This window comes from Polyergus mexicanus, unplaced genomic scaffold, assembly GCF_030449975.1.
Source record: "Polyergus mexicanus isolate NDT 795.1 unplaced genomic scaffold, iyPolMexi1.0 SCAF_5, whole genome shotgun sequence".
Classification (NCBI taxonomy): Eukaryota; Metazoa; Arthropoda; class Insecta; order Hymenoptera; family Formicidae; genus Polyergus; species Polyergus mexicanus.
The window spans coordinates 7,897,222-7,912,244 of NW_027223325.1; the positions used below are offsets into that span (position 1 = coordinate 7,897,222).

The following is a 15,023-nucleotide window of genomic DNA, read 5'->3' on the forward strand; positions in this document are numbered from 1 at the left end:
TTAATTCTACGATAAGGGGTTTCACTAAACCCTTTGCGGAAAAAAGATATACAAAATGTTAAAATAAATAATTTATATGGAGTTCTGTTGATTAAACGAGAAATAATAATCGTGAAATCTATGTTAATTTCGGTAAATCTTCAATATAGGGGCGACCTCACGAAATTTTTGGAAACTCATATGTTTTATGTATTTTGAGACGTTGAAATTGAACTCGTTGAAAAAAAATTGTTGCTCTTCCTTTTTTTTTTATATGTTGATAAAATAGGACGATGTAGGGATAGAATCCCACTTTTGTTAAAGTGTTTGTGTTTATTTTAAATATTGTTTTGTGGAAATGAAAAGTAAACGTTAGGAGGATCGGAGCCCCTCCTCTTGCACCCCCATCCCGAAAAAATTCTAACCTAACCCAAACCAAACTTAAAAAGTAATTTAAAAAGTGGAAGTAGGTTTGGATTAGGTTAGAATTCTCTCTGCCCCTTTCTTGCTCACGCGTTTACTTCAAAAAACTATGAATATTTAAAATCAATACACAAACACATTAACAAAAGAAGGATGCTCACATTGTCCTATTTTAAATATAATTTTAAATTTTATATTTTATATTTTCAATATAAAAAAAAAACAGGGGAACAAGAGCGACATTTTTTTTTTCGATTTCTACGTCTCAATTAAAATACATAAAACATAAAAGTTTCAAAAAATTTCGTGAGGGTAGTCCCTATATCCCGAAGAATTATTTCAATTTTCTGAAGTCATTGTATAAATATTGCAATCTCTTTCGTGATAAATATACGACCTTCGAAAAACGACTCTGTGCGTACTACGGGCATGTCGAGATTTGTCACGTGATCGCGACGACGTATCTCAGGCATATACGCTCGTTACTGATCAGTTTGTTTCGAGATACGAGACGATGAGGGTCACCAGCGCTCGCAACGACAAACCCGACCAGGCCGCCTTCTTTTTCTCATTCTCGACAAAGATCAGTTGGAAGGCGAATCTCTTCCGTGATGCAGTGAACGACGTGTGAGATAGATTTGGATAGTACTGTGTCCCAGGACATACCGGACGGATATCTCTCGAGAAGAAGAAGAAGAACGGTTTCTATATAAACATGTCAACGATACGGAGCGAAAGAACAGACACACGACGGACGTAGGAAAAAAAGGGGACCTCATAAGTAGAGCCAGAAAAACGCCAGAAGGGGATTCGATTCGTCTCCGAAAAGTCAGAGACGTCATCTCGTCTGGAACCTTGGATGACAGTTGGTCGCCGAGTGATCCGATCGAGTGTGAAATACTTCCTTGGTGGAGGACGTTCCTTTTATCTCGAACTACCGACAAAATGTGGTATTCTCCGAGCAAGACCGTCCGGATAGAGGAGCATTCGCGAGAGAACGATAGGAGGCAGCGGGATGACAGCGGATTGGCGACAGCTGACGACGATTCCGGATTCCTGTCGGTCGGCAACGCGAAGTTTTGCAGCGGCGAAATCTGCGACGCGGGGTTGCAGCCACGACAGACCCCCACGGAGGCTTTACAGGACGAGAGGCAGCAGCCACAGCGAGTCGCGCCGATGATGCCGGAAATGGCAATCGCATCTTCGTCGTCGACGACAACGACCGCAAAGAGGTCGATCAGGACTGCCGACAGCGGTGTCGTAGACGTCGAGCTCAGCGACGACCTGGACCGGCTCACCCTGAGCCGCGGGCCGATTCAGCCCGAACCGAAGATCCTTGAGCTGTCACATGTGGACGCGGCCGGTCCACGTGGACAGCAACATCAGCAGGGTGACGATCAGTGCTCGACGATCAACAAAGATCTCTGGCAGTTCTATTCGAAGGATGGAGACGGTGACACGTGAGTGAACGTCTCCTTTCGATATTTATTAATTTTGTTGATTTTGGAGCCATCGGGAATTTATTTGTCAGCTGATGTTATTTTATTCTAACGCGCGCCGCATTAATATAATAGGACCATTTCGATCAAACTCCGATTAATTTCAATCCATTGATTAACTTATAGGATGAGCAATATAAAAATTAAATTTTATAACTAAAAATTTATAAAATGTTTGTATACAGAGTATCCCCAATCTAAATGGCAACACTTTAAGAGCGTGTAGGGACTGAAAAACCTTAAGACAAGAAGTCCGTTAGAGATTTGCTCGTTTTTGATCCATTTTAGAGAAAATCGCAAAAACTTATACCCGTATTCATAGTCCTCTTCCTTATTTTAAGGACGGAGGAAGCCTCCATGAAGGATTCCTTGAATCTGCAAGGCCACCTTGTTTCATAGATGGACCTCGAGTCTCCCTTTCAAAAGGAAGGAATATTTTAGGGATTTTTAGTGACCGACTGGAGGCAGCACCGTTTTATGCTGCCTGCAATTAATTTCATATGAAAACTTTTTCGTATCTTCAAAAAATTCCACGGGATTTTCCCAATCGCGAATGTATCTTTTCGGAATCCGCCACAGAATCCGATTCTCTGGATTTTCGTCTTCAAATCCATCGTCAGAATCATTTAAAAATTCATTGTCCATTATCCCTTTTTCCTTTATACACTTTCAGTTTGAGAGCGCGACAACAAATAACCACAAAACCACAAATGTAACGAAACTAACTTTTGGAGGTTATATTTGGTTATATTCTGCGTATCGTCTGCTAAAAAGGTCGCATCACTCCTCAAGGAAGCTCGTGACCTTCCTTGAGATAAGGGAGCCAATAAGATTCCTTGTTCGGTCAAGGAAAGTTTATGAAACGTGGAACGAGGAACAAGGAATCCTTATTCCTCAAGGACGGACTATGAATACAGGTATTAGAGACCAAATCATAGATGCAGTACATCAAATATCACTAGAACAATGTCTAGCTGCAATTAATGAGGTCAGTGCTAGATGTAATGCTTGCATTGCTGCAAGAGGGCAATATTTTGAGCAATATCTGCATTAAATAGATGATAACATAAATAAGTAAAAAAACGAAAACTTGTTTTGTTTCTTTTTTTGTGATTTTCTCGAAAATGGAGCAAAAACGAACAAACCTCTAAAGGACTTTCTGTCTTAGCTTTTCGGTGCCCTACACGCTCCTGAAGTTTTGCCATTTAAATTGGGGACACCCTGTATAATGTAATATAAATTTTAAAATTTTGCTTTTGGTCACCCTATAATTTAATCAATGATTAATTAAATTAATCGGAGTTTGGTCGAAGTGGCTCTTAATCTGTAATATCGAAAATGGAAATGCGATATTCAGAGAAAATTTCCTTACAAAGTATAAATCGCTGAATAACTTTGGTAGCACGATTTTTGCTTTTATGCACAAGAATCAATCTTTGTTAGGCACAAACATAATAATTGAACTTAGGACATTTTGTACATATGTATATAATTATATTTTTATATCGTTAAAATTAATCACAAAAAGATTCGAACTTGTTCTTGGAGCTTTTTTTTCTTTTTTTTTCTTTTTAATTTTTATCCAATATTTCCTCCGCCATTATTTTTAAAGCTTAATATACTAATGAAAACAGAATAACAAAAAATAATTTCCTCAAATGATAAATGTGAATAAAATTAACATACTTCGATTTGTTTCGATTATTTAACAACGCATAATAATATTACATCATACTTTCTGAACTTCTAATCCAGTTTTCAAAATAAAAAGAAATTTAAAAAAATACATTGTTCAAATCTTTACGTGTGAGAGGTTCCTGTGATTTATATTATTTTAAAAAACACGAGAGAAAGAAAGAGAGTGTAAGTTTTGTTTCTGAATAATGTGAATTAATAGACCAGGAAGTAATTATCTCATATCATTATTGCTTGTTGTTTTTCTTTTTTTTTTTTACGAGTATCGATTCACGTGTCCGTTGATTCAGCGCGTCAACGTTTACGTAAATCCCGTGATTTATTCACATATTTAAAGTGCAATAGATCGCTCAATCTCAATGACCGATTCAATGAAACGTAAAATTTCAACTTCCATATTAAGGATCTAGAGAATTAAACTGAATAAAACTGTAAGTTATACAGTAATACAAATAGAAAGAGAAATAGAATTGTATAAATTTCTTTATATTTAAACTTATATTTAAAAAAAATTAACATCTAATATGCGCAAAGATGAGATTTTAACCATTCTTTAATCATTCTTTAATTATTTAAATAATTGATGCATATATATAAAGAAAATATAATGCGGGAGTACTAATGGACCGAAAGATACAAATAAAAAGCGAGAAAAATAACAGTATTGTGCTTTAAAAATTAATAAATAAACATATTACAAGAATCATATATACAAGGTGTCCTATTTTAAAGTACCCACTCAAATATCTCAGAAACACTGCGTTAAATCGAAAAATGTTTCAAACAAAAGTTGTGTGGCTTCAAGGGGGCCATAAGATGGTGACAATGATTTGACCTTGGAAAATCATTTGAAGGTCATGTGAAGGTCAACTTTAAAATCTTAAATAGAAACCCCCATTTTTTGTTTAGTATTCATGTAGCTTGCCTCGAGAGCTTTTCAAAACACTATAATAAACTATTTTTTTATTCAGTACTTTTTGAGTTATTTTATATTTTAATCTGACGTCTTTTGATATAAAAAATTAAATATCTCATAAAATAGTTAGTTTTTGATAATCTCACCGTAATACTTTTATGTATAGAATAATGATACAAATCAATTAGTATAAAAAAATAATAGTTTTAAAAAAAATTATTTACGATGTATTTTTTTAAACAATTATTTGGTTTTTTTTGCACTAATTGATTTGTCTCATTATTCTGTACATAAAAGTATTACAGTAAGATTATCGAAAACTGAATATTTTATGAGATATTTAATTTTTTATATCAAAAGATGTCAGATTAAAATATAAAATAACTCAAAAAGTACTGAATAAAAAAATAGTTTATTATAGTGTTTTGGAAAGCTCTCGATGTCAGCTACAAGAATACTAAATAAAAAATGGGAGTTTCCATTTAAGATTTTAAGATTGAGCTTCACATGACCTTCAAATGATTTTCCAAGGTCAAATCATTGTCACCATCTTATGGCCCCCTTGAAGCCACACAACTTTTGTTTGAAACATTTTTCGATTTAACGCAGTGTTTCTGAGATATTTGAGTGGGTCCTTTAAAATGGAACACCCTGTATATATATATAATGATAATAAAAATATATATATAATAAAATAAATAATGTATACAATAAAACAAAAATAAAAAAATAATAATAAATAAGTAAAAATACTTATGTAAACAAATATTTTGTGTAATTTTCTTTCACCCAGCATAACTTCTTCTTGATGTTGGGATTTCCATTTCCGTTAGTTTATATATATATATAAAACTTTAACTCCATTGATTTTGATCTATCATCTAATTCATATATTTATCTATATAGGCAATTGCATATCGCGATCATGCAGGGCTACGTGGAGGCTGCGCTGATTTTGATAAGTCTAGCGCCTCATCCACGTCTGTTGAATATCATGAACGACCACCTGCAATCGCCCTTGCATCTGGCGGTATTGACGCAACAGCCACTGATCGTCAGGCGTCTAGTCCTGGCGGGCGCGGATCTATCCCTGAGGAATTTCTGCGGGAACACGGCTCTCCACCTGGCCTGCGCGAACGGAGATCTCGCTTGCGCCAAAGCTCTCACGGACTCATTGTATCCGATGGAGAGGAATAAGCTAACGCCCGGGCAAAAAATACCCGCCTTACCTCAGAACTTGGAGCAAATCAATTATAATGGTAAACACTCTCGATAAGTATCGGCCGCAAAAAAAATAATAGTCGTCAATTTGTAACGGAGAAGAACACCAAGAACAAATATTGCGTAGGAAAATTAGGAAATATTGATCAGGGCAGAAGCATATTCGCGCAAAAAGATTGGATAATGATTGTGGAAATTAATCTACATTCGCAAAACGAAGAACTTCGAGGTGGCAGCGGAATTTCTAAATGTAAAGCTCTCGTGCAGTGAACGATGATGAGCGTGCGTGGAACCGTGTGCATTTTCCATAATTTCATTGAAAGCGTTTTTTGCGCTCACATTTGGAAGTTCTCAATAACGTCAGAGAATATTCCTTTCGAAACAGAAAGAAATGTTGATTCGAGATCGAAAGGTGATTTGAATTCTAAAAAAAACTGTATACCAGGCGACATCTATATACGTATATTCCAACGCTAAATCTTATTATTAATTCGAAATAGATCTATCTCAACGTCGAGATGCGAACAGTTTATGTATAAATTAAAGGCGATTAAAAATAGAAGCATAGTTTGCAAAATTAACTTCAGAAAGATGGAGATAGAAATCTCTCATTGAACTTTGCTTAATAGAAATATAAATGAAATATCTCGAGAGAAAGATTAATTTAAAAAATTTTTTTAAGTTTTAAAAATTGAAATATTACAGAAAATAATATGCAGTACTTTTATAATTAATGCCTAATGCGGAAACGTGACGAGTTTCAAAAAATTCCCTAAAGCCTTATCATATTTATTTATGAAACTTTTAACTGAAGCCGTATTATTAGCTTATCTAAAAATGAATTTTCGTCATAGTTGGCATTAAGGAATTTCCCAAGTGAATAAAAGTACGCGCATATTTTTCGTATATATTGTATTTTATCGTAGATGCCGCGACTTATTACATATTTGGGGGGGGGGGGGGTATATAAATCTCTCTTTAATCATATGCACAACAGATATGCGGAAGCATTAAACATGATTTAGCAGTATAAACCATAATGTTTCGCTCTTTTACAAGATTAATTTTTACTAACAGATCTTTCGATCAATGAACTAGCAATTATAAAACTTCTAATATAAAACAATTATCATCATTCGATCGAGATTCTTGTACTTTGTACACCTCCCAGGAAATTGTACGCGTCATAAACAGAAGCGTTTTTATCTATAAACGTTTCAGAGAAATTTAGTTTTCCTGTGAAAACAGCTCTTTTTGCGGTTGTAATAAGTTTAAGACTTTCCCATTGTCGGATACTCTCTTTTTCCTCTTTCTGTTCCAGTCCTGATACACATAAAAAAGATACGCTTTTAAGGAAAGCTTTTAAAAAATATATTTATTATCAAAAAGTGTGTGTGTGTGTGTGTGTGTGTGTGTGCGACCAACATCCTTATCTTTTTTTATCACAAAATTAATTGGGAAATCGACTGAAGAAAATGGATAACATCGCCAATGGCAATTTGGACGCACTTTTTACAAAAAGTTTTTTTTTTTTTCATATATATTTTATTAAAATAAATAAATCTTTTGAAGAAGAAACTTAAAGAAGTAGGAAGAAGCCTGAAGGCATTGGATCTCCTTTCGTGTGTGCCGCTGTTCTCTTCGCAAACTAGAATCTTTAATGGAATTTAGAAAGAGAGAGAGAGAGAGAAAATATCATTCTAATCGGTGGTCGTTCGTCGTGAAATGTTCATGAACTTTTTAAGTCTTGGAAATCCCGTATAGCGTCATCGGCATATATTCCGTTGCAAGCTCGGGCTACAAGAGTAACGCACATGTGCATGCACGCGCGTGCGAAACGCAATTCAACCGATCGTTCGGAATCGTGACTGATCGAATTCGAGGATAATTGTTAGCAGTATTTACAAAATCCTGCAATTTATTTTATTTTCTCATTAATCCTCTGCTCATTTTCTTAACAAAGCTTTTAGTTTCGATATCGAATAATTGTTTTTAAAATATGTGACAATTTCTGCGACGACACGCAATCTAAGCGCATTAATGTAAATTACATAAAGCTTGTTCTCATAGAAGCAAATTTATCGCGATTTAATTTCTTGAAATATGCAACATATATTACTTCTCATCAAGGGAAGGAACAATTTTATCCAGCTTTGATTTACATAAATCAATTTTTGCCAATAGAATTAAACAAATAATATTTGTGATGTTGGAAATAGATGCGAAACTGGTTTATTTATTTCTCAATGTATATCCAAAATTTATAGGTGATGGATGAAAGTGCACGGGGATCTCTACGTGAAGAATAACTTCGGCGTAGCATTGAGCGAGGGAGAATGTTTCGCATGCACGATGGAATTTGGCAGCATTTCTTACGCTTGCGTTACATCATGTGGCGCGTCGCGACGCCGCGAGGTCGAGGAGGGGACAGGGGGAGAGCAGATGCTTTTGATATTTAAAAATACCCGCAGGAACTATTTGCATGCTGCTCGATATTCTCGCTTCGCCTTAGCTCGGTTGGGAAACCCCACATCGGCGTCGACGTCAGTGGTTTCCGTCAGACTTTCACCCTTAATCAAATCGATCCTCTTTCGTTACTGATCCTAATCACGCGAGCTTCGTACTTGTATTTTTAGCACGAATCTCTCAGAAATTTCGCAGAGCTTTTTAAGTAACTATAGTAGTAATGTATCATGTAAACTTTTCGAAGCACCACCCGATGATCTAAATTAACAATCTCGTTGACATTGACAGCCGTAATTGGAAACAAGTATATAATTAGAGCTGTAAATTTTTTCAACGTCGCAGCAATTCGTAAGATATTCCCCAAACAGCACAAAACATCCTCAGGATCATCCTGAATATGTCCAGGATGGTTCAGGATATTTGTAGGATGTTTTAAGATATATTATTATAAATATATTTATAAAAATTTAATATGCATACATAATTATTTTTAGTTGTGTCGGCTATTTAATATAATTTAGAAATCTTAAGTATTATAATAAGTATTAATGTCCTATAAATGTCCACTGGATAACTCCTGGATGTCTGTAGGATATATCTGTCCTGTCTATTATATTGGATGTCTTTTGGATTTCTAGAGGACATATACATGTGCAATTAATTGTTAACGTTAATTTCATTTAATATTAATAATTGAATTTGATGCGCACATTTTCATATATCCAAAATTATTATTTATTTAATATTTTATGAGAAATGTTACTGTTCGCAACATTCCAAAAATTTTACAAATAATAGTATTCAATCGCTAGTTCGTTTGTTTACCGCTATGCGACACGCGAACTCGTATTTGAGATTTGGTCATGAGAATTATATAAAGCTTGCAAAGAGCAACTGACAGGAAATTACAAATGTAATTATTTTCTATCAGTTCAATTTCTGATGTAATCCCAACATAGGGAATTCAGATATTGGATTGTTTAGAAAATATTACACAATTCAAACCCGGGAGCCAAACCTAAAATATTCATGTACAGCACGAAAGTCTCAAATATTAAAGAACGGTGAACTATTTTTAATATTAGATTTTTAATATTGGCAGTAAATAACAAAACATAATTTTAATTTATATTTAAATTTTAAAATTTGTTCCTTGAAACATACGAAAAATATCCCTAACATATCCTATAAAAATCCTTAGGATGTTCCACAGGATCTCCCTGGATTCTCCAGAGATTAATATACAGCTATCATTTACTCTTCCTCAGGACATCCAGAGGAGATCTGAGGATTATAATGGGATATCCTGAGGATATCCTACATGTATGTCCTGGATGTCCTTTGGACGTCCTAAGGACATCCTTGTGCTGTCTGGGTCGTATACGATGAAAACAGAAGCGATAATATTGATCATGATCATGCCTATATGAATATTCGTCATGATTCTGCCTCGATTCAATGGGGATATTTATGCGAGAGTAAGATGATATCGACGCACTATGAGATAAACATAACTGCAATATTAAATTCCGCCAATGTGACCAGTAATACGGCTGTTAATTTTAGAAGTTTCTTTGATTGGCGCGGGCCTAGTTTGGACCGCGCGACGCCTGCGAAATCTCGACAACAATGATTCATCGCGTCTTCCTTGTTCTATCTATATCTGACGACGAGGTATGCGACTCGGTCCATGGGAAAAATGACGGGAAAATCGGAAAATCAGATGCGAGTCGGCTGTTATTTAATCATAAAATTAAGCGACATATCTATGTCACGAAACACATATACACGGGATATTTAGAGAGACTTATAAATATAGAAAAAATGTCTTGCTATTTTATGAATAATTTCCACTTAAGAAGTTTTTATATAATTATCTTTTAGAATTTACAAAGTACTTTACGTGATAAAATTCCTTTAAAATTATTCCGGAAAAAAGGTGCTTTTTTTATTGATCTCAGGTTTTTTTTTTTTTATTTCAGGCGAGATGTGCTTGCATGTGGCAGTTGCTAACGGACATGTGAATCTAGTGCGTCTTCTGCTGCGTCTCGGCGCCGATCTTGAGGCGAAGGAGTGTCTGGCGGGAAGAACGGCACTTCATCTCGCAGTAGAACGCAAATCTTGGCCAATAATTACCTTCTTATTGAAAGAATGCGAACCTTGTCTGAACACGAAGACTTATAGCGGTCTGACGGCATATCAATTGGCTCTGTATACCGATAGACTGCTCGCCAGGGAGATGCTGCAACACGGCGCGAAGCCGGAACCGTTGCCGGATTCGGATTCCGAGAGCAGCGACGAGGAGCTGAATTACATGTCTTCAATTGTTCAGATGAAAAACGTGCAGAGATTGAAGGTCTAAGAGAGAGAAAAATATCCAAATAAATATCCATAACGTAACTATCGATCAGATACCAGACAATTGCCGAGAGGATGATGAAAAAAGCGCACGTTATATACATATATACTGGGTGGGCCCATTTTAATCCATCTAGTCGAATATCTCAAAAACCAAGCCCGGAAGAGAAAAATGTTTCAAACAAAAGTTGTGTGGCTTCAAGGGGGCCATAAGATGGTGACAATGATTTGACCTTGGAAAATCATTTGAAGGTCATGTGAAGGTCAACTTTAAAATCTTAAATAGAAACCCCCATTTTTTATTTAGTATTCTTGTAGCTGACATCTAGATCTTTCCAAAACACTATAATAAAGTATTTTTTTATTAAGTACTTTTTGAGTAATTTTATATTTTAATCTGACATATTTTGATATAAAAAATTAAATATCTCATAAAATATTTAGTTTTTGATAATCTTACCGTAATACTTCTATGTACAGAATAATGAGACAAATCAATCAGTATAAAAAAAAAAATTGTTTTTAAGAAAATTATTTACAATGTATTTTTTTAAACAATTATTTGTCTTTTTTTGGCGCTAATTAATTTGTCTTATTATTCTGTACATAGAAGTATTACGGTAAAATTATGGAAAACTGAATATTTTACGAAATATTTTATTTTTTATATCAAAATGTATCAGATTAAAATATAAAATAACTCAAAAAGTACTTAATGAAAAAATACTTGATTATAGTGTTTTGGAAAGCTCTCGATGTCAGCTACAAGAATACTAAATAAAAAATGGGGATTTCCATTTAAGATTTTAAAGTTGACCTTCACATGACCTTCAAATGATTTTCCAAGGTCAAATCATTGTCACCATCTTATGGCCCCCTTGAAGCCACACAACGTTTGTTTGAAACATTTTTCTCTTCCGGGCTTGGTTTTTGAGATATTCGACTGGATGGATTAAAATGGGCCACCCAGTATATATATATATATATGAAAAGATTTTCTCGAGTTGCATAAATGCGCTTATGAAATCATCTTTATCAGGCAAATTGAGACGGATAATAAAGTTTGCCAAATCGAAAAAAGATATCAAAATTGCATTTTTATTTATTCAATTGCTATTATTATTTAATTGATTTTAAACATCGTTTTTCAAATCTATATCAGTGATAGCAATGTATGCGAGAAAAGCTGAAAGATGAACAACGAACAAACAATAAGTGAAAAAAAAAGATCTCAGAAACAAACTGATTATACGATTAACGAATATTTCATTACGAACGAAGCAACGATGTACAGGCCATCTCCTATAGCACAGTCTCTTTTTTTATTATTAATTCTTTGTGACAGGCGGATATGCAACATCCCATAGTATACAATAAGTGTTTCGAGAGAACGTTGTACAAGCAGCACAAAGGACAATCCATATTTTAATATAAGTATTGAACTTACAATATTGAAAAAAATCTGTTCATGTCAGAGAAAAGAATGATAGATATGGAATGCTTGACGACGCGAGAACAGAATATCTATATTTAGTTAATGTGCATATTTTGCACATAAAAGAATTCGACAAATCGTGAAAAAGAATCTTGTTATAAATTATAAATTATAATAAAATGAGATACGAAGCAAATGCATTGTATGTACAAAATACATTTTATAAATCGGGGAGAAATAATTAAATTCATGTTTCTACGCGCGCGATTTATATAGCCGTACAATGTGTGCATCATTAATTTTAATCAGTTAATATACAAATATTACTATATACAATATATTTATATTAGCAAAGAAAGATCCAGAACGATGTTTATCAACGATAAACATTCATCGGATCGGTGTTCATTTAATAGTATAAGATCGCTTCCATCGACACGCATAAATCCATTGTAATCAATTTCTGTATATAGCTACCTTTTGATATAGAGTCGTACAAGCGTATCGCTATCATGAATTATTAATAACAACTACGATATCATTATTGTTATATTTGTGTGAAAGCCACATAATTATTTTTAATAAAAAAAATATATCACAAAAAATCCAGCGCATTTTATATATTTGCTTTTATTTTTCCTCGATCGTGTCTGACACTATTTACAACGCAAAAAATTACACGAAATCGATATTGCTGAAAGATGGGTCAACATATTCCCACGAGGAAATCTGGAAATTCCCACATCGCAACAGGAGATATAGTTTTAAAGGAAAGAACGGATATATAAGAAAGACAAAGAAAGATATTGTTCGGAATATTTTTTTCTGCGTAATAAAGATATATATTATATTTTATCAAATAAAGGATATATGAATAAAATACGAAAATTTATGTACGATATTCAATATATTCTTCATTTTAACTCTTCGTTCGAAAAATTTCTCCTCGTTATACAAAAAAAAATATATATATGCTAGTATACATATAAATATGTTAGGATAATTATTGTATTTATGAATATAGAAAAATGTAAAACGGCGACAGAGACGTGACGTATTTTTTAGAAATGTGTTAGACGCAAATGAAACGACGCGGTTAAATCAGAAATAGCGACGTAAAAATGTAGAGCAAGGACCTGCCGCGGAGTGTTATTTCGAGTTTCGTGTAATGGTCTAGGCATTCCAAGAAGCTCGCGCGAACTTATTCCTTTTTGAGGGAGTTTGGGCTACAGAAAGAGAGAAAGAGATAGAGATAATTCCCGTGTAGGTTTCAAGATATATTTGGATCTCTCTCTCTCTCACCCTCTCTCTCTCTCTCTCTCTCTCTCTCTCTCTCTCTCTCGGAGAAATGCAATCTTTCGTCTGAGCCTTGCTTCAACACGCAATCATGGAGTAATTATAGTCGAAAGAAAGTTGTCATATATATCTTGAAAAATTCTAATGTATTATACAGGATGTCCCCAATTTAAATGGCAAAACTTCAAGAGCGTGTAGGGGACCAAAAAATTAAGACAAGAAGTCGTTTAGAGGTTTACTCGTTTTTGCTCCATTTTAGAGAAAATCGTAAAAATTCAATCTGTCATTGTCAGTTGCTCTCGAGTTCATTGGCACCGAATAAACTTTTTGCTTCAGGTTCCTTACATATGTAAACTCTTGATGTTATCCTTTACGGTGCCAATCAATTCAAGAGAGCAATTAAGAGACCGAATCATAGATGCAGTGCACCAAATATCACTAGAATGTCTAGCTGCAATTAATGAGGTCAGTGCTAGATGTAATGCTTGCATTGCTGCAAGAGGACAACATTTTGAGCAATATTTGCATTAAATAGATGATAACATAAATAAAATGTAAATAAATAAGTAAAAAAACGAAAACTTGTTTTGTTTCTTTTTTTGTGATTTTCTCGAAAATGGAGCAAAAACGAGCAAACCTCTAAAGGACTTTCTGTTTTAGCTTTTCGGTGCCTTACACGCTCCTGAAGTTTTGCCATTTAAATTGGGGACAGCCTATATGGCTCGACCTACTCAAGAATTTGAAAGCGAATTGTTCACACATTGTCGCGATAAAGTGCAAGAAACACAACATGCGACTATTTTTTGAAACAATTCGTATCATTTTTTTACCAAATATGTCCAACATTATTTTTCTATGTTTCATGCTCGCGCGTTTTATGTATATCCGATCACCAATTATTGTACTTTGCTTCATTTATAGAAATAATAATATTTATAAAATGATATATAGCGTGTAATAACTAGCGCGAAAAATCTTCGAGAAATAGATTTTTTTCGTGATCTGAAAAATCAAAATATTAAACTGTTCCGGACAAGTTGTTTGGTGTTGAGGGGATCATCTGATGGTGATCTTTATTTGACTTTGGATCCATCTTTGGAAAGTCCAAAGAGTTATTTCAAGATAAACTTTATTTTTTTATCGAATTATTTAAATAACTCGAAAAATACTTTATTATAGTGTTTTGAAAAGGTCTCAAGAAGGACCCTTATAACAATATATAATAAAAAATAAGGGATTTCATATAAAAAAATGAAGCTTTGCTCCACTCGGAGATTTGCGTTTTAAGCGCATGATTGAACACCGAACATGATGTCACTTGACTCTTTTTATTTCCCAGACAGCACAAAACATCCTCAGGATCATCCTGAATATGTCCAGGACGGTTCAGGACATTTGTAGGATGTTTTAAGATATATTATTATAAATATATTTGTAAAAATTTAATATGCATACATAATTATTTTTAGTTGTGTCGATTTAATATAATCTAGAAATCTTAAGTATTATAATAAGTATTAATGTCCTATAAATGTCCACTGGATAACCCCTGGATGTCTGTAGGATATATCTGCCCTGTCTATTATATTGGATGTCTTTTGGATTTCTAGAGGACATATACATGTGCAATTAATTGTTAACGTTAATTTCATTTAATATTAATAATTGAATTTGATGCGCACATTTTCATATATCCAAAATTATTATTTATTTAATATTTTATGAGAAATGTTAC

The 15,023-nt window shown here is 34.0% G+C and overlaps 1 protein-coding gene across 1 annotated transcript; it reads left to right on the forward strand.

Annotated features, from left to right (window-relative positions):
• The first annotated feature begins 819 nt into the window (after positions 1-819).
• LOC138933407 (NF-kappa-B inhibitor cactus-like) lies at positions 820-10,826 on the forward strand. The gene is made up of 3 exons (XM_070296082.1): positions 820-1,862; positions 5,419-5,771; positions 10,182-10,826. Exons 1-3 carry the CDS (start codon positions 1,348-1,350, stop codon positions 10,559-10,561), a joined length of 1,248 nt encoding a protein of 415 aa, XP_070152183.1. The 5' UTR covers positions 820-1,347; the 3' UTR covers positions 10,562-10,826.
• Positions 10,827-15,023: the final 4,197 nt, after the last annotated feature.